Source organism: Polistes fuscatus, unplaced genomic scaffold, assembly GCF_010416935.1.
Source record: "Polistes fuscatus isolate 324 unplaced genomic scaffold, CU_Pfus_HIC Scaffold14, whole genome shotgun sequence".
Classification (NCBI taxonomy): Eukaryota; Metazoa; Arthropoda; class Insecta; order Hymenoptera; family Vespidae; genus Polistes; species Polistes fuscatus.
The window spans coordinates 1,039,341-1,060,798 of record NW_025113042.1 but is presented as its reverse complement, the minus strand read 5'-3'; the positions used below and the strand labels follow the sequence as shown (position 1 = coordinate 1,060,798).

Genomic DNA, 21,458 nt, shown 5'->3' with positions numbered 1-21,458 from the left:
CTATCTTCTATTTTTTATCGACGCAGCAGGAGGGACTAGAAGAAGGGCGGAGGGGTGTGAGGAGGGAGGGGGAGGTGGGGTTAGGAAGATAGAAAAAGGAAGGAAGAAAGAAAGCAAGCAAGGGGAGGGGATGATTACACGTGTCTTTTTAACACAAAAGGCTCGAAAACCAACACCGTAATACGACGGAGAGTGGCGCGCCCTGTAATCCCTTTGCCCTTTTCGGTTCCGTGGACCGACTGAAGGCATTTTCGAAAATTGCGATAGTCTCCTCGAAAATAAGGTGAGATTGGTTCGAACGACGACGTCCCACAACGACGTTCCGACGATTTCGCCGGAGATTCTTTATTTTCCTTTTACATCTCTCCCTTTCCCTTGAATCCTTCCTACCTTCCCCAACGTTAGTCCTTTCGTCGAAATTATTATTTGTTTTTGCCTCCGGGGGTGGAGGTAAAAAGGGAGGAGAAATCCTCACGGTAGTTATCGCGTCGACGTTTGCCAAAGAGGGAAGAGAGGGGGAAGGGACAGAAATAGGGCCTTCCCCTCTTCCCCTTCTATTCGACGGTCACGGCCGATTATTTGTGGAGGTGGACCGGATCGAAATTCGTCTCGCTTCCTTGCAATTTATCCAATATGGATATGTATATACGTATGTAGTATATATAGTAATTATAGTTAATCCGTGTATTATTTTTTGTTGTACTTTATCAAATTTTAAATATTTCTTTTGAATTTTCTATTAACTGTATTATTACTACGAATTGTAAGCTAACTTTTTTCTTTTTTTACATTGTTTTGTTCGACAAGCCTATCATTAATTAAATAAATACGATCAATATATCGTATAGTTTATCGTATTAAGTGAAAATATGATATATAACGTTTTTAAATGTAATTAAGATACGTGTGTAACATCGTCTTAGAAATATATTAAATAAATTATTTGCAAAATCGTATAGACAAATAGACAGCGACGAATTAGAATAATGTTTCACACGGTCACGTTAGCGATGATCCCCATTTGTATACAAGTTATAAAGAAGACTGGGGTGAAGAAGGAGCAAAAAAGGACGAAGAAGGATCAATGGTAGTAGGAGAGAGAAACTGAGGCGCCTCTCGAACGATAATTGATATCACCTGCCATGTAAATATCGGGTATCGCCGTGGGGCCCTACCTGTCGGCGGAAAAGGGCCTCCCCTCCTCCTACCGTTCTCATTCTAAAAGAAAATTACCTAATAACGGGACGGGCGAGATAATTACGTGTTGGTTTTAGAAAAAGGGGAGGAAACACCGGTTAATTCTACACCGGGTGTCCCGTGCAAAAAGGTCGCCATTTACCATTCGCATCCTCCACAGTTTGGTCCTCTTGGTTGCTAGCTAGCTAGCAAGCTAGCAAGCTTGCTTGCTTGTTTCTTTGCTTCAACCCAAACTCGATTCACTCTATGGAATGAATTCGAGAACGTATCTACTATACGCGATGAGAATTTTAAACACCATTCCTTCTCTTTCTTCCTCTCCCGTTCATTCGTTTCGATCGTCGTCTTCTTTTCTCTTTCTCTTCTTTTTAATATTCATTTTTTATTTTATTTTTCTTTTTTTTTTCTTACGAATACGATCAATGGATTATTCGTACACCTATATATTTATACATTTTATCATCCACTCTACCCATGCTGCATACTAATGTTAACTAAATGCAATATAATCTCGAATTTTGTTCTTTTTTTTTTCTTTCTTTCTTCTATCCATTTCGATCGGAGTTATTATTAATAATAAAGGATTGATCTTAAAAGGAACACCTTAACCTGCCATAACTCAATGTAATTTCAAACTAACACGACGCACTCGTATATCCGTCTTATTTCATGTATATCATCGAGCAAATTAATAATTGTCGGTTAGTATCGAATGATTTGCTGCTAAGTACATGGTACTGTTACACGTTTAGTTATTTCAATAATTAATTATATGTTCTCTCTTTGATATAAACGTACACAAGCGTATCGATTTATTCGATTCAATTTTTATTATTACGCACGTTCGAAATAATCGATCAAGTCATTCGAGAACGGACACTTTCGTTCGGTTACACCTGTTGTCTCTCTCTCTCTCTTTCTCTCTTTCTCTCTTATTGATCATCGACTTTGTGAATGATTGCGAGCGAAGATGTGAAGAAATCGCACGTTGCAAACGCCTACCGTTTCGCTTCTATCTCTCTTATACGAAGTTTCTTTGAAGATAGAAAGAGAAAGAGAATGATGGAAGTAAACGTGCGTCTATCCGTAAGAGAGCCGGTCTCTTAACACCTTTTGCGATCATCTCACGCTCCAGACGAGCTTTCGTATCGTCGATCTACCCTCTCAACACCTTTTCTTATCGATCTTGTCTCTCTTCTTCCTTCTCTCTCCTTCTCTCTTTCCCTCTTTCTCTTTCTCACGTATATATACACTCTCACAACCTTTATTTTACGTAGCTCAGTAATGACACGTTCTGCGGCACCTATCTTTTTTCAGGTGAGTCTAAAAAATAGAATGAGAATGGCCAAGCCGTTTGTTTAGTAATGCGATAGCTCTCGAAAGCCTACGGGGCCCTGATTCGAAGGGCGGCCGTCTGCTGCTGCTCCTGCTGCTCCTGCTGCTGATGCTGTTGCTGCTTCGTAAACTTCAAACTTGCTTCCTCCGGGAGAAATTCAAAGTTTTTTTCCTTTCTTTTTTCTATTCTTCTTTCAGCCTTTCGATCCAGTCCACCAGTTATGGGTATTTAATCTTTCCAATCGAGACGAAGAATATTTTGAAGATAAAAAGGCAAGAAAAAAAGGGCCCCAAATACGTCTCGAGACACAAAATATTCGTTTAATCGTGAAGAATTCATTTTCACGAGATTAAATTCTCTACGGTTGTGATCTCATTTTATTTGAAATCTTTTATCTGTGCGTGATTAAAAAAAAGAAAAAAATAAAGGAAATAAATATATTTATAATTTGAAATAAATTTATCAGACAGTAGAGATCGATTTCTAACGAGATTATAACGATAATAACAATCCTTTTATTTGATATAATGTAATAAAATTTTTTTCTTCGATACGGGGATAGCTCGTGTCAGATTCGAGAACGAAAATGATAGTCGGTCGTTTTCGTATGGGAAAGAAAGATATAAAAAAGTAACTTCGTTCTCTTAAGCATCTACGAAAAAATTTTATCGACTTGGTTTCTGACTCTTCGTTAAGATCTGACGTTTCGATAATTAGGTAAGCGTTCGAACAGCGGAACGACCTATAATTAACGAGGAAAGTAGACGAGAAAAGATGCCCTTTCCCTTTCCCTTTCTCTCTCTCTCTCTCTCACCCTCTTTCTTGTTTTTTTTTCTCTCGTTTGAAAGAACCTGCGTCACGATGACTTTGAAACACCATACGTTTGCATATCTTCGAGCAGATCAAAATTTTTCTTCTTTTTTTTTTCAAAAACTCGACCAAGTTCTTCTTCTTGGCCACACCTTTAGTGAGAGAACACGTAGATCCCAAATTCATACTTACAAAATCAAGGGCAGGTATACACACACACACACACACACATACAGACACAGACACCTACGTGTTATTATTACTCGAGCAAAATCATTCGAAAATGAAAATCGGAGGCGTCACGAATCTTGTCATCGTTGATTTGGGTTCTACGCAATGTCCGATACGAATTTACGATAAAGAGAATGTACGAAGTTCGGTAGTAGCTTATAATTAACGACATTAACGAAGACAAGAGATGGTATTGATGGTAAAAAGTCAAACGTATGGTAAGGAAGAATGCGCGAACGGCAGCTGCAAATTGTACGACGACGACGACGACGAGCATCGAATCTGGAATTGACGAGAATGGTGACCGAGCAAACGCGTGGCGATAAGTTACAATTAAATCGAATTGTCTCGAGAGATATTCGACTTTTTTCTTTTTCTTTTTCTTTTTTTATAAAGAAGCACGACTCGACTACTTTTAAGGAAAAACCAAACGAATCAATTAATGACTCGTTAACATCGATTTATGGTTAAATAAATCGTATTGATTTTAACGAACCATATCGTTTGTACTTTTAAGCACATCTTTCGATAATTTGCGATCAGAAAAAAGATAAATTAATGGTTAACCAATCGTTATCTCGAATCATACGTAAGATAATAACGTTAAAGTGTACTTTCAAATTAAATATAAAATTCCCCATGAAAAAAATACAACATATATATATAGTCCTTCCTCCGATGTATAATTAAAAACACTTTATATTTTTCTTTTTTATATTCCACTAATTAATTTCTAATTAGCACGATAAAACGTCGTCTCGTTTTTTCGAGCTCGTATAACTGCGAAAGAGAGAAAGAGAGAGAGAGAGAGAAGGCCAGACGATATAAGCTCGTTTCCCTCGGTGAATGATATTTCTGCTTTTCTCTTTCGACTTGAGTGCCGAATAAAAAAATAAAAAACAACGGAAAGATACACCTATAAAAAAAAAAAAGAAAGAAAGAAAGAAATAAAAAAAAAAAAGAAAAAGAGGAAAGAGAAGGGAAACGTCGTTCGAATGTGCAAAAGCGAATGCGCCGAGGCGTGGTCATAAACAAGCACGGGGATCGCTATTTATGGCGGTCTAATTAATTCCTATGTGTTCTCAGCCACTTCCCATGCAAATGCCCCCCTCCGCGCGTGGACCATGCGTGTCTTTATGGCTCTTCATGAGATATAAATGATCTGATAAAATGTTTAAGAGTTCGTTCCTTCTCTTTCCCTCGTTCGTCCGATCACCCCCTCCCCCTTCCCCAGCCCCAGCCACCACCTTCTTTGATTTTACTCCGTACGTGTGTCTTAGCGTATCTCTGTCGTCTTTTTTTGTTTTCGCGTGGCAAATGACTGCCAGAACGCTATTATTATAGAAAAATAAAACCGTCCACGCGGTGTGGCTCTTGGCATGGCGTGCCAAGAGAAAGAACGAACGTTTTATAGATCCTCCGTTCTCTTTCATCTTTCTTCTCTCCGTCCTTTTTTCGTTTCTTCCATCTCGTCTCTTTTCTTTTTTCTACAAACTTATGAATATTCATTGGTAGATGAATGTTTCGTAGAAGTCTCGTCGAGGCCCCCTCCGCAGCAATTTATTTCATCGCACGGTAAACTAATTCATTTCTATATATTACTCGAATATCAACGACAACGACGAAAAGAAAAAAAGGTAATCGTATGTGTAAATAAAGACGTTTTTCTCTTTTGCACGGATAATTCGATATGTCGATTAAAATATAAATAACATTGATATACTATAACACGGGATCTGAAAGAAAAATGTATCAATTTCGAAAGAATGTTTTAACCGAAGACACCTGCCTCTACGTGTGTGTATATATATATGTATAAAAATTTACGAATATATTTTAATGCATTATCATTTTTGATAATGGCACTAGCTTGATAATTATACCGAAAGAAGTTAAAAACCGATCGAGAGGCTAAGTTAGAGCAGAAAAAATCTAGAAAATAAAGTAAAGGGAAAAGATCCACGAATGGAATTGAAATGGACGCGAGAGGACATCGAAGAAAGAAGGAGGGACGTTAATAGCCTCTTAAGATCTTGTATCGTGGATAACTCGCAGAAGCTTCTTCCATCACTGTTAACCTTCTTCTCCTACCTTACCAAGCCACAGAACGATCGTGTTTGCTGCGTACTTGCTTGCTTGCTTGCTTGCTTGCTTGCTTACTTGGTTGCTTGGTTGCTTTCCTTCTCGTTAAGAAAAATGAAGGCACATCTACCTTTCTTTATTTCTTTTATTCTTTCTTTATTTCTTTCTTTCTTTCTTCCTGCCTTCTTTCCACTCGGCAAGAAAGAAGGACATGGCGGCTTGTCACGCACGTCTAACGACACTGCACTTTTCCACGAGCTGCCGAAGCTAACTCGCTCGAACCAATCGTTATCGGAATGTTCTCACAATTATGGCGAATTTTATTGCGCCACTATCACAATTTATTTTTTTTTTCGTGAGATTCACCTCAAGGCAACGCAGGTTCACCTTTAAGGCAACGCGTTGAGGTTCGTCTCTTAAAGCAAGATTTACTTATTGAAAATATCAACCCATTGCAATTTATTTTTTTCGTGAAATTCACCTTAAGGCAATGCATTGAGGTTTATTTTAAAGTAAGATTTACTTATTGAAAATATTTAACTATTACGATTTATTTTTTCGTGAGATTCACCTATAAGCAACACACTGAAGTTCATCTTGACTCAAAATTTAAGTACTTATATAATAAATATCATCAAAAGTATTCTACGCGTAGAAAAAAGAGTGTACTTTAACTTAATATAAAAATAATTAACTTTAGCATTCTTTTTTAATTTTTATGCAATTTCTTAAATAAAACTACACTATAAAGTTGTTTGTTTTAAAAAGCACTTGTGCCCTTTGTTCGACGGCGACAAGTAAAATAATTTTTTGTTGAAATTTTTATTACTTTCCTTTGAAGATCATCCAAAGATCATAGTATACTATATCGTTGAACTCGTATTTATATTGGCTTTAATACTGTTGAGTCAAAAATATTAAGTGCCATTTAAAAAAATAAAAGTAGCCTTAAAAAAATAAAAATCTTGTTTGAACTTTTTTTTAATTGCAATGTATAGTCGATCAAAAACAGATCAACTTTTGTTGAAATATTTTTTATCAGGTTATCGAAAGTATTTGAAAAATCGTGACTAGAGTTACGTGTGTAAATTAATGCAAATCTAAAACTGTGCGAAGACACATAAACTAATATTCATTCCTATAAGTTCATGTATTTTTCTACATATATTTGCAAACATGTAGATAGGTTCACTTACATATGCAAACGTTAACATGTTGGTTTGAACATGTATAAAATAAGGAATAGCAAGAATGAAGAAGAAGGTATGTTCAGTAGAAGACGATCAGCCGGCGTAGGAGAGACTCGAGGAAAGAAACTCTCGAAGGAATCGCATAAAATTAGCATTTCCTATGGCTTACGTTTCTTCCCACGGTACTTGCGGACCAACGCGGGCCGACACACTATGCGAGCCCTATCACTACCTTCTCTCGCGACTAACCCGTGTGGAATAATAAGGAGCATCCTCGATGTATCGCTTCCTCGAATCCGAGTATCCTGCATTCGAATACAACTCGTATCTCCCTTTTTCAAAATACTCTACACGCTTCGTGAAATCTTCTTTGAAGATTGTTCCTAGAGTGTTTCCTCGACAAGAGGAAATAATTCACCTAAGAGCGAAGACCAATGATTCACACCGTCGATCCTATTTCTCCATTTATTTAGTTTATAATCATTCTAAAGTATCCTTTTAACATGAAGAATCAATTAACTTTTATTATTCGATAACAATTGAAGATTCAAAGTTTAAAATTTACGAAGTTAAATTCGTGTTTCTTTTACGAATGAAAAATGTGTTAATAAAAATGATTTTATTGATATTACAATGAGTTTAGTTTATTTTTATTATCGAACAAAGTACACGAAATAAATTGTCGAATTATTACCTTTCTTTCTTTTCTCTTTTTCTATCATTTTTTTTCATTATTAATAATACAACTAACAAACGTTATATTTATTATACGTTATATTATTTATCATTAATTCTAATAGCTAATTGAAAAATGTGCTCGACGAATAATGACGACGTGCTCAGTACGAAGAAAGCTTACCTTTCTCTTCTGGATAAATTTCTACCTGCACACAAAGTCGGTCTCTTAAACGTTCCACTGCAACGCGCCATTTACCCCTGACCGGCTAAGGGACGCGTGCCAGTCGCGTGTGTCACGCGTTCTGCTTCTTCCAATGCTAAAACCTGTTTCTTCCTTGAGCGCAAACAATGTATTCTCCTTCTTCCTCCTCCTCTTTTCCCTTTTCAAACTACTTCCACCAACAATGAGCATTCTATTTCTTCGATAAATTCGATCAAACATTTTTCAAACGAATAAGTAATAATTACTTGAATTTTTCTTATAATATGTAATAATTTATTCTCCATTAAATTCATATCACTAAAAATATGAATATTAATGTTATATTATTTGATTTATCTAATTTTATAAATATACGAAGAAATGTAATATTTTTATCGTGAAATAAACATTTCGAATGAAAAAAATCGAAGTAAAATTTCGCGTTAGACGAAAAGGTGGGTTGGAGGGGGAGGGGGAAGAGAGTAAAGAGAAGAAAAGACGAAATTTGATTCCAAAATATTATCGGATTTTCCTGTGCGGTCATCCACTTTGGTATACCGAAAGTTTCGAAACAAACGTCAAGCTTTGGCAAAACTTGGCCACCGGTAAATGTAAAGAGAAAGGAAAAGAATGAAAAATATCGAGGGGGGGGGATAAAAGAAGACGAAGAAGAAGATTTTCGTTGAAAATAAGTGCATTGATCCGTTGTTTCCATGTTCATTCAAGGCTTTTTTCGTAAGATACTTTTCAATGGGATGAATTTGAAGATGTAGGCTGCTCGTATACCAAACTACGGGATTTATTTGTTCTCTTTTTTCTTTTCTATTTTTCGATTATTACAGGCACTCTCTCTTCTTAGTTCGATGCTCTTCCATTGCAAAAGAAGGGAGGAGGAATCGGATCATCGCGCAAAAGATCTGGGAAAAAACTATTGTCCTTTCGTATCGACGGATCTCGTAGTTCGCGTAGAACAAAAATTCACCTACGAATTTCATCCGCACGGTTTACAAACTGCAGTTATATTCTTTGTTTGCCATACTCGGCTCGTTAAAAATCTCACGCGCGATTCCCCCAGATTTCCCCCAGATTTTCCCCATCTTTCTTCTATTTTCTAGTATTCTTTTTACTACTATTCTTTAAAACTAAATCTTAAAACACGCGTTGAAAGGAACGAGAAAAGAAAAAAAGGGCAACGATCGATGATCCGGACCACGATGCCGATCTTCGATCCGACTACGAATGTTCTTTTTCGGTTGTCCACTGTTTATCAATACACTTCTTTCATCTGTCAATCGTAATCTTACAAATTTTCACATTTAAATATAGTTAATTATTTAGCAGATATATTTTTGGACAAGTTAATCAAAATAATGATTAATTATGCAACGTTTCTCGTGCATTTTATTTTAACTTCTTCACTGAAATCATAAATAGTAATCAATTGTATTATGTAATACTAATTCATATTTACTTTAATACTCAAGTGTTTTAAGATTATAAATATCGACTCATAAACAATTAATAAATTGCTAGATTAATCGTTAATTAAAAAATTTTATAACGTGACAATTCAATTCATCGTACAGTCTTTCACTGTCATTAATTTATTACAATCACCCTTTTAAAAACCAATTGTCCTCAAAACGACTATAGACGTCTCTATTAAAGTTAAACGTCAATTCTACAATTTGACAAGGCATTCTACGTTGAGTAATATTTAAACTTAAATTTCATTTTGTCTCCGTAATAATTTAATATATCATTATAGAGAAAATATCCAAGTATCGTGTGTCCGTTCTCATAATTAAACAGTGTCGTTAATCATTTATCGAATATTTCGTTTTCTCAAATAATTTTCTTAATCAACGATTTCTACTTTTATCAAAATAAAAGTAACAAATTTATATTTAAATATACGTTTGCAATATATAATATAAAATCGTTTTGACAAGAGTAGAAAGATAACGGAAAAGTTATGCTTTCCTACTTGGATTCTTTTAATAAATATCATTCCCCCCTCCCCCCTCGATTTCGTTTCTCTCCAATATTTCAACTCGTCTCGTGCGATAGAGAAAATCTTCTCGATATGATCGGAACAATACTGACAACCCACGCATTCTACCCGATACCATTGAAATCCATTGTTGAGCGGTCATGTACCATAAGATTGAAGGTTATTATTGTTTAATACGGTCAATAAAGCTGCATTATAGTACTACACCCAGAGACGTAATACTAAGGTTGCACTAAGGTTCTTGAGTTACTACAGCGGTTCTCTTTCTCATCATTTTTCTCTTTAGATTTCAAATATATCGCCATTCGATCTTTATCTCTCTCTCTCTCTCGGTTTCAATATTATTCTATACAAAAATTCACTTTATAAAATTTTATTATCCAGATTAACTGACGAATAAAGAAACCAAATCGTAACGCGATTGAGTTAACACAATTCTACTTAATATAAAAATAAAAATATAATTATATCTATAAATATATCAAATTTGTAGAAATTTAATTTTCTTTTTGTCCAATCGAATAATTTGATATTTAATGTAAAAATGTAATACCACGAATATTAATAATATTGGAAAGTAATCGACGATGAGTACCGCTGAACAAACCGATTCGAAAATCTTCTCTCAATTCTGTTGCTTTCAAAATATAATCAAGATTGCGGACTCAAGATGCCTGAGTCAAATGAACAAAAAAAAAAAAAAAAAAAGAGAAAAAAAGAAACATTCGTTTGAAAATTATCGAGATGGCACTGTCTCGAACTCGCGCGCGGTGGTTCATAATGCGATATAGTATCGATACTGAAGGCAACAACGGGTTTTTCGGAGGCAATCAATGGAAGCCGGTTGAAGTTCTTTGTGAGAAAGATCTCCAACCAGCTGAGAAGAGAGCCAGTGATTGCCAATACGGAAATGTTAAGAAAAAAAGGGGCCACAGGTATAGTGTGTTCTTGTCTTCTCTCTCTCACGGTTTCACTTTTGATTTATTTATCGTTCTCGACCAAACGAACGAACGAACGAACGAACGAACGATTACGTCAGCTCGAGTGTTTCTTCCCCGTCGCTTGTTGCTTATAAACGTTCCCCGATCTTTTTAATGGTCGGGGTCATTCGACTGCTCGGACTCGGACAAGATCGCAAATTGTGCCATATAATCAAATACTTAATTCGCCATTCGTTCGATTATTGCATCTCCGCGGCAATAACATTTAACGTATCTACATTTAACTAACGTATAAGATATTATCCGATGATTAATTAAACGTTATTATTTACATTTATAGTCTAGACACATTATAATTGCATTTCCAAATTAGGTTCATCGTAAAATGTTAATAATATTTTTAAAAATCAAATATTAAGATTATCCAAATAATTTCTTTCAAGGATACTTATTCACGATCGATAAAATTAAAAAAATAAAATAAAGAGAGAGAAAGAGAGAGAGAAAGAACCTTTCTCCTAGCGTTTATCGATCGACACTTTTTCATTGATAAAGAAATTTGATTAAAAAAGCGAACAATGATTGGATTGTAAATAAAGTATTATCGCGATGATGATAATAATAGGACGACTCTTTTGTGTGTATCGAAGTTTGAATCCTTTCGAAGGGATAGATATATCTAGATCGAATTATAAACGAACAATGAACTTTTCAAAGCGTCAATAGCAACGCATTAAGAAAGCAAACATGAATGAATCGATCGATTGAACGATCGATCGATCGATCGATCGACTTGTGTTTGGACGTTGAAACGAACGTTATCGGCACGGGGCTCAATTAAAACGGGATCGAGACGAAATTAAAGATTCGTATCGTTGTTCTGGCCCAATTTCTATGCTGTATGCTTTGAATATATTTTTCCTTTCGTTTCTATCTTCCTCCTGTTCAAGATATTTCAACAACTCATTTCGTAATAGATCGATCTTACAAATCGAAACCAGTATTAATATTATTTATTTCATTTTTGTTATCTTTCGTTTTCTTTCTTTCCCCCCACCCCTCTTACAAAAATAGACGGGAGTTTCGTTGCTCTTTATTTTTTTTTTTAATATTTTTTTCTCTCTAATTTCTTTTTATTTATTTATTTATTTATTTATTATTTCCTTACGTCGAGATATAATCGTAACAATCTGGGATTTTGTTCGTTCTCGTTTATTAACGCGAACAAGTCATAGGTTTAATTAAAGACTCGATCGCATACGTTCGATTTGATGAATAGTCCATGTGCCAAAGGTTCGACCATTCGTTCATCGATTCCACTCATGCCCAGGTAAGGCGTCACAGGGTAACCATTAATTAAAAAAAACTTTCGGTCCGAAATGCCGCTTTATGCGTATTTTTTTATACGATGCATAACAGAGACAAAACAAAGGAACAGACGAAGAGGGATAGAATATTTTGTATCGTCCGATTATCAGTTTCTCCTCTTCTCCCCTTTCCCCCTTTCCACCATTCCACACAATCGATGAAGTATTTTGCTCGTAGAAACTATTTCAAATCGATAGCAACGGAAAATACTTTGTATCAGAATGTAACGTTAAATACTTGTGAAGGGGGAGGGTTGTGGGGTGGGGGTGGGGTTAAACGGGAAGGAGGGGGAGAAGCAAGTATCGGTAATTCAAGATCGATAAATCGAGATCCATCAGTTTAGATTCAATTACCATCCTTTTTACTTTTCTATCTCTGTTCCTTTAACGTTTAACGAAAGACGTTAAAGGATTTAAAAAAAAAAAAAAGAAAAAAAGGGATATGGTATATCCACTCTTATGGGTTAATCCCCGTGCCTGCTTGGAAAATAATACGCGCGGAATGACGGAACACGAGAGGCTCGATCGAATATCGAGTTCCATTCGGAATTGCTTCTCTCGAGCTCTCCTGTTGATGTACCGATAAAAACAAAAAAAAATAAAAATAAAAATAAAAAAGGAAACAAAAAACTTGGTGAACTATTATAAAAAGATATGAAAGGTAGACACGCATACTCGAGCACGCGCGCGCGCGCATATGTAAAGAACAAAAAAAGGATTGCAAAAAAGGAGAAAACGGTCAGATAAGTGGATTAAAAATATTATGTTGCACGATATTACACCAACATATTTCGAAATAAGGGAGTAGAAAAACTTTGTCATACTCGTAAGATTTCTCAGGCGTGGTTCGTCGAAACCAGGACGATCTCCTCCTCCTCCTTCTCACCGAGGTTAAGTTCGAAATCCTCTTTGCGCGCGTTTTCACGGTTTTACGTTTCATAAACACGGAGGTAAAGCGTCGGCTGGACGGGGTTCGAAGAAATAAGAAGAAAAAAGAGTTCGAGAAGAAAGAGGAGATCGTCGTTGTGGATCAGAAAAGAAGAGAACAGAAGAGAAGGACGAAGGAGGAGGAGGAGGAGGAGGAGAAAGGAGGTGAAAAATAAGGAGGGAAGGTAAAGGGTTAGAGAAGAAGGAAAGAACGAAAGGCTTATCATATTTTCGTTTGCCACAGGATAAATCCCTAAATCTTGTTTACAAGCAAATTCTATAATATGGGGGTTATAAGGGATTTAGGTGGATCCTTCGCGAAAGTCCTTCTCGTGTCCACCAGCTCTTCTACATTCTCCTTCTCCTTCTACTTCTCTTCTCTTCTTTCTTTCTTTCTTTCTTTCTCTTTCTCTCTCGTTCCTCTTTCACTCTAAAGTGTAATTTACTACGAAAGGATTACTCCCAGCGGGATCCGTCCAGAGCCGAAATCCGTTCGTCCAGTGTTGCGCGAGACGTCTTCTGCCAAACTCGTTCTTTACGCTCGTACAATACGCGAATTATCAGGATTCGCTTTTGCAGTCGGCTGGCTGCCGAAGCTTCTCTCTTTCTCTCTTTCTCTCTCTCTCTTTCTTTCTCTCTGTCTCTGTCTCTGTCTGTCTCTGTCTCTGTCTCCTTCTCTTTCTTTCTTTCTTTCACTCTCTCGACAATTTCTGAACGGACGCCAGAAACCATCTTGCAAAACTCGGGAATAAACTTTTTAACTCTTTGACAGCACAGGCAACTCTCCCCGCGCCCAACCTCACCTCACCCTTCATCCTAAAAATCTTTCCACGACTTTGACCATCGACCACTCGGACGAACTTTTACGATGACTCCTTCCTTCTTCTTCTTCTTTTTCTTCTTATTCTTCTTCTTATTATTTCTCGTCGATAACTATCTTGGCCACTGTATTTTTTTCTTTCTTTTTTTGTTTTTTATATTATTCTTCGTTCATCATACAACTTTGTTGGTAAAGTTCTAATAAATTATCGATTAAAATGATCATTTTGTTATTTTCTTTCTTCTTTTTATTTTTTTTTCTTTGAGGAATATTTATTCCCATTTATTATTATTATTATTATTATTATTCGTTCATTCATTCGACGGATAACAAATGAATTCGTTAATTTCTATGAATATTTTTCTTATTTTTTAGAAATATTTTTGATACTTTTCTTTGTTTTCCTAAGGAAACGGATTTTTCCATATTCTCCTTCTGCTTTGAGAATCGTTTCGATTTGTCTGAAAAATCCTAGAAAAAGGCAGACCGGATCTCGAAATTCGCAGCAGGACGTCTGACCACCGAAGCGCGTCGTCTAACAGGATTACCTTTGCACGATTGTACCAGCGTCAAGGAAATAGAGCGGTATTGTTACCATCCAGCAAAACTGTTGTTAGAACCTAAGCAAAAATTGGGATGGTGTTCCTATCGTGGTCCGTCTATAAGTATGTTAAATATTTTCTATACCAGACTTCTCTATGGCGAGACGGTGCAGCTGCCGTTTAAGAATTTCAGATGCACGCGTCGGTCAAAATGAAAACATCCAAGATGGAGACGATCCAAGACGGAGACGAAGAAGAAAAAAAAGAAGAAAAAGAAGAAAAAGAAGAAGAAGTCTCTTCCTTTTTCTTTATTTCCGTTATACCTTCTAGTTTTCTTCTCTTATTCATTCTTATTTATATAAATATTCTTATAAATATTTATATTCGTTAATAGTTTTATTTTATATTTATATTATAACCAATTGAACAGTGACTTTTTGCGTTATTGACATAATCTTTTGTTTCAAATATATAAACGTGTTTTAAACGCTTGATATATTCTACTTTTCATTGTTTATACTTTTTTCCGCATTTGTCTAATTTCTAACAAAAGCATAGATAACGTTATATGCAAAATCGGATCAACAATCAATCTCTAATAAATTAATTTCAAAATCGGTATCTGTTTCTTCGCAAAAGACGAACAATGTTTTTTAATAAAAATAAAAAATGTGAAATACCCATCGTACAAAAAAGAAAACGAAAAGAGAAAAAAAGAACCGTGGACAAAAACGTAAGTAAAAGAACAAAAAAAAGAAAAGGAACAAACTAATCACCTAATTTTGTCTCAACCATCACGGTACTCGTGGTAAACTCTTCACACAAAGGAAGACCAAAAATAATAGTTAAATTTTTCTCAACGTCTCGGGGGTAGGAGGTGGGGGTGGAGGAGGGGGTGGGGGGAGGGAGGGATCGATTTATCTTAGCTTTCGAAAAGACGAGTAACTTTCTTCGAGGAATAAGAGACGCGTTGATTTTCAACGCCCACGAGGAACCTCTTAAAAGGTACACGGGGTTTAAAGCGCGTCAAGCAGCATTTCGTGATAAAGCTGACGTGATTTTTCAAGTCTCTCATGGCGCGTCGATAGAGGGGTGATATCCGACATGCAAGACGAGCAACATATGCGCAAACGGACGAACGAGATAGACGGTGGTCTTCCTTTTTCCAAGATAGGAACGACCTAACACCCCATTTGTTCGAACCTCTCTCTCTCTCTCTTTCTTTCTTTCTTTCTCTCTGTCTCATTTATAACAAGGATTAAAAAGCCCTTTCGCCCTTTCACTAAAAGATAAAAATATATTCTTTCCAATCGCCACCTATTCCCTTTTATTACCTCAATATTTCAATTTTCTTCTTTTTTGTATTCGTATTTAACCCGAGGAAAGGATTTCTTATACATTGATTTAGGATAAATGAAAAAGATTGAGATGTGTTTAACAAAGAAAATAATCCATTAGCGAATTATTCTATTTTTATTAATTTATAAATATTTTAAATTTATTATTAAAAATAAAAATATTTTATATTATTTATATATATTATATTTATATATTATGAAAAAATAAATTTATTTATAAATATTATTAAATATATATTTATTATATTTAATTCTATTTTTATATAAAATAACAGAAAGATAAGGGACTAGCAATGAATAGAAGTAATTTTCATTGATCTCGTAAGGATAATCGGCAAAATGGCTAATAGAAATTTCTTTGTTGTAAGCATGATTAGACAATTTTCAGAACCATCGGTCATACGTTCAATTTTCCGAAAAAAAGAAAGGAAAGAAAGAAGAAGAAGAAGAAAAAGGGAGGGACGGAGGAAAATCTTTCGAACCTGTTTACCAGGTTCATTTCTATCCCCTCTCTTTCTGGATTTTCACGTTTTGCCGGACAAAATCGCTGCATGCGGTCCCGAGATGATCGTTCGACTAAAATACTGAGAGTTATTCTAAACGTGCTTCAAATGCAAAGGTTCTGGGTCGATTCACGGTTCGCTTATTTCAACGTTTGTTGTGCATACGCACATATGCATGTATTTTTGTGTGTGCATGTATTATTATATTATACGGCTCACGGTATCATTATGCAACGATTTCTCCTTCTGCGTCGTTGAAAACGTTGCTGAAGTAAAAACCGGTCGCCAAAAGAGACGGCAATCTTTGCCTCCAGCTAAATATATGCAACATTTTATTTGCCTTTCATTTAAAAGGGTGACAATATCCATCGACAGATTTCAACGATCTAACAAAAATGATCATCCGAAATGATATTATCATTTTTTCTTCTTTCTCTTTTTTTTTTTTTTTTTATCATTCCGTCTTGTTTTATTCGATTCGAAGTAGTTGTAAGGTGTAGGGGACAGTGTCGTTATTGATGAATTCTACACGTTAAAGGACGTAGATTAAAGCACGTGTTCTTTTTTTTTCTTCTAAATGTCTGAGAAAACATCCAGTTAGTCGAGTCAACGATTAATCAGTTGTCACACTCGGGTGTGACCAATATTTAATTTTCCATTTATTTTCTACGTACTACGGATACGGATACTTTCGTTATTGTCACTTTCGAATATCTTAACTCGAAGGGAATGAAAGGAAAAGGAAATGGATTTCTACAGGTTTTCGAAATATGTTTCTATAGCTAAGAAAATAATTATAAAAAATTAAACAAATACTACGAGGTGGGAAACAGATTAACGATTTTCGAAGAAAAAATTTAAGATAAATTTAGAGTATGAAAAAAGAATATATATATATATTTACATAAATATGTTAGAAGTATATCCGATCATTTTCCAATATTCCTATCTCAATATTCAACTTCATAAATTATTAGTTTATTATTTATGGCGCGTATGAGAAATTCGTAAATTTACATATCGAAATCGAATTCGATAGTATCTCACTCAGTTAAGAAACAAGACAACGACGTTGAACATTCGAGCACTCCACCCACGCGAACGAACGAACGAACGAACGAACGAACGAACCACCATCACCGAACAACAACGGCACCACCATAGTCGGCAGCCATCATTGGTGATTATCACGCGCCACCGCGGCTGTAAAGTCGTAAATAAAATCGAAAATCGTTGCTGCGTTGTGTTGCATTGCGTTGCGTTGCGTTGCGTTGAGTTTCGTTTCGTTATGTTGAGTTGTGCTGCGTTGGTTACCTTTTGGCTGGTCCAGTGTTAAAACAAAGGGCCAACGGTTTGTCGGTCTGCTCGACATATCTTTCATCTCTGTTTGCCGAAGCACCCTCATCTACCACGAGATAATCGGAAATAATTATTCGTTAGATAAATACGATCGCAGTCGTTGATAGCCGAGTTAAATTTATGATGGACCGGTGCCTCTTGCAAATGATGCTCGGACTGAATGAACGAACCCCTGGACTTGGCACACACCCGTCGTCGTTTACTATGTATCTTCTTTCTTCAAACTCATTCCTATCTCATTGCCCTTTTCAATAGGACCACCAAAACCTTACTTTGATACAACTCATCAATTTTGATAACATATTCTTCCACTCTCTCTCTCTCTTTCCCTCTCTTTCTTTTTCTCGACGATCGATACTAAAACCAATTATTTTCTTCTCATCTAGATTTTCATCAACAAACATTAATGGGAATCTGATTATACAAATTTATTGAATTCATTTAAAAGGATCCCTCCCACGAAATTGCGATATTATATATTAATTCCATTGGGATACAAAAAAACAAAAAGAAAAACCAATTTAAAATCAAATTACGTATATTATCGTTAATACCGAAAGATTTTGATTAATAATAATATAAAAAACAACAAAAAAATCTATCAATAATAACAATAATAATAATAATCAGTTTTATAGGCGACACGACACTGAATTTCTTTTTTTATTATATATGTGCATAACCGAAAGAACGCGTTCTTCGAACACGTAAAAGAAAATATTGTCGGCGTGGGTCGAATGTAAAAGGAAAGCAAGCAAGCAACCAACCAACCAAGCAACCAACCAACCAACCAACCAAGCAGGAGGACTGTTCCTCTTCTTCTCTTGGCAAGCTTCCCCGAGCACAGTGTATGACTGTAATCTTAGGCTATCTAACGTAGCGAACGTAGCGAGGTGATGATTTGCGACCTCCCTGCAGCGCCCTTGTAGAAAGATAAAGACAGAGAGAAGATACCCATAAGGTAAGGGAACGGGTAAGGAAGAGGGTGGTGACTCTGACTCGGACCTTTAGATTCAATTTCGCGGGGCGTCAGAGCGGCTGACACGACGTCCGCCCACCTTTTGTTAAAACTTGATGTACGACACGGGATCTTATGTTCCAACCCGTACCCCGTCTACCCCCTTACCCCAATGGTACCATTCTATTCCTCCTTTCGAACCTCAAAATCAAATTTCGTCTAACGCGATACATTCATTCCTTTAAAATCACATCTACCAATAATATTATTTCATTCCATTCGAAACTTAATTAATCCTGCAAAATGTTCTTTATTTTTCTTTTTTTTTTTTTTTTCTTTTTTTATTTTTCATCCTTCCTTTTATTATCAAATTCAACACAAATTCTGAAAGTATTTCTAACTCGATTTTAACTTCTTTATTGTTTTTCTTTTTTTATTCTTTTCTTCGAAACCTTCGGACCTACCCAATTCCAACGAATCCTTTTCTGAATTAAAAGAAAAAAAAATTAAAACGAAAGAAAAAAAGTAAAAAAGATTGAAAAGGTAAGTTCGGTTCTTTTTTTCTCTAACCCCTCCTCTACCTTCTCCCCCCACCCCAGAAGAGACGAAGACGATTCTTCTTTAAGCCGTTCCTACGTTTTTACATTCTCGACGAAATCCTCCTCGAGGTCTTTGTGCCAGTTTATTACGTTTCCCGGGCAAATGATGTCATTAGATATACTTAGGCGAGACTTTATAGTCGTCCTTTATGTTGCTTGAACGGCTCCCGGGTGAAACGAATTTAAGAAACTTATGGTTCAAGAAATCATCGTCGCGTCCTTCGGTATATACCGAAACATTTCGGTTTAGTTGCTGCTCCTTGGACAAAAAACGATTATGCAAAAGAGAACCACAACTATTCTCCCTTATTTTTTATTACTTCTTTATTAAAACCAAACCTTGAAGATAAACTTCTATTTTATTCGTCCTTTGACCAGATTTTTTTTATTACCCATATTATTACGACCTTTCGAACGATTAAATATTTTTATTCGCGACTGATAAAATTCGTCGCGTGTCAAAAGTTTATGTTATGCAAATGTAATAAGAAAAACAAATAAGAAAAAAAAAAAAACAAAAAGAAAATATTACGATCGATCGTTCGTTCGATATTTTTGTATTTAAGGTTATTAAAATTCTTGTTAAAAATTCGATTCGTTAATTCTCGATCATAATTGAATAAATTAAAAATATTATAACTTACGAAAAATGCCAGCTGAAATTCCCATTTGCGCTTTAAATTCACCGTCGAAGGAATATTATTTTCGCAGAAAACATAAGAATTTCTTTATAAAAATGGCTAGAAAAACACACTTCACGTACAGAGAGGTGGAAGGTTAAGTAAATTCTAATTATTTGAATAAATCCAGCACAAATTTCGAATTTATTCATTATTATAATTCGCTCACACACACAGCTTTGGCTGTGATACACAGAAAAGTGTTGAATACTTGCGGTCCAATGACACGTTCGGTTTTTCGCGATATATTTCATTCCGGATTTGACTTTACCGAAAATATTCGTCATATATTGATCGACAGAATATTTTCTACCATAGATAAAACTACATCTCTTCAAGTGAGATTATAAAATGAATTTGATATTAACAACGAGATCCGAAAAATGATTATTAAAAATGATCTATTTTGTAGATTCGCATGGATCATTGGATCGAAGCACTCTCGATCATTCTTCGTGGAACTTTGGACGAAAGAACCAAATTTGCTTATAAAGTATATCGAAACATTTGATTTCTTCCTTTTATAAAATATATTTGTCAATTATTAATAATAAATTAATGATCATTTCTCCGATAGGTTTACGATTTGTTAAAAACAAATAGATTAAAAAAGGAACAAATTTTTCCAATGATGAGAGGTTGTTTGATCGCTCATTCACCCGACGAAGATCCAGACGATGGTGTCAAAGTAAATATTACACCTTTACGAGAATTCGTAAGGGCGTCTAACTTTGGACATTTTTTTTGTCTACAGGACTTGATAGACCTGATGATTAAAAAACTCGACGTAGATCGTGACGGATACGTTTCTAGACAAGATTTTGGTACAGCAGTGAAAGAAAGAGGTGAAGCTCTTTTGGAATGCATGGGTCCAGTATTTCCATCGAGAAATGCACGACACTCATTTTTAACAACATTTACCGATCAAGTTGGACGAATTTAACGTTTAAAAATTACGAAAGAAACAACAATTTATTGGTTGAAAAATAATTTATTAGCAAAAATGAAAAGTAGAGAGATTTTTGTTAAGCTTCCTAAGAGGTACATACTCGAAGTATCTAAAAGTACATCATCTATTTTTCACGCCAATGAACCTTCAAACTTGCTCTAATCAGACAGAAGATATCCGCCTAAACGCTCCATTAAGTTTTCCAAGTCATCGGTCTAGCCTTCTAGCGAGTTTTAAAGATTTACAAAAGTAGATCGAGAAAGTAGCTACGTTTACCTACGTAAACAATCGTCAATGATGCATTATAATAGCATTTATTAGATACTTTACATCAACATTTAAAGATTTTCTATCATTTCTTTTATCGTCTTGTATATAAAAAGAAAAAAGAAGAAAAACTCTAAAATTATTTATCACGTAGCGTTTAAATTAATAACAAAATCAAAATACCGTGAATTAATTTTAAAACAAACAACAATTATTATCGATAATCCAGCTATTATTTTCTCACGAATCCTAACATTTGAAAGAGAACCAAGGATACAAATATTTCCTACCGACAAAAGTTCGAGCCATTCATCGAAAGAGTTTTAAAACCAGAAGTAAAGGATTTGAAGTAAACACGAAATTGAAGAAGAATCTAAAGAATAGTCGTCTAACACCGCGCACCGTTAGAAAGCCTTCCTCCTCCGGGTGTATTTCGATTCTGGGTTGG

At 35.4% G+C, this 21,458-nt stretch overlaps 1 protein-coding gene across 1 annotated transcript; it reads left to right on the top strand.

Annotated features, from left to right (window-relative positions):
• Window positions 1-19,763: 19,763 nt before the first annotated feature.
• On the top strand, window positions 19,764-21,121 carry LOC122514297 (EF-hand calcium-binding domain-containing protein 1-like). Its single transcript, XM_043631028.1, has 5 exons — window positions 19,764-19,890; window positions 19,972-20,132; window positions 20,207-20,287; window positions 20,372-20,482; window positions 20,549-21,121. The coding sequence occupies exons 1-5, from the start codon at window positions 19,764-19,766 to the stop codon at window positions 20,735-20,737; spliced, it is 669 nt and encodes a 222-aa protein (XP_043486963.1). The 3' UTR covers window positions 20,738-21,121.
• The last annotated feature ends 337 nt before the right edge of the window (window positions 21,122-21,458 follow it).

Coding starts and splice junctions, on each gene's coding strand:
- LOC122514297 (XM_043631028.1), top strand. CDS start 19,764: ATGCCAGCTGAAATTCCCATTTGCGCTTTAAATTCACCGTCGAAGGAA. Junction 20,133..20,206: donor ATAAAACTACATCTCTTCAA/GTGAGATTATAA, acceptor TCTATTTTGTAG/ATTCGCATGGATCATTGGAT. Junction 20,288..20,371: donor GAACCAAATTTGCTTATAAA/GTATATCGAAAC, acceptor TTTCTCCGATAG/GTTTACGATTTGTTAAAAAC.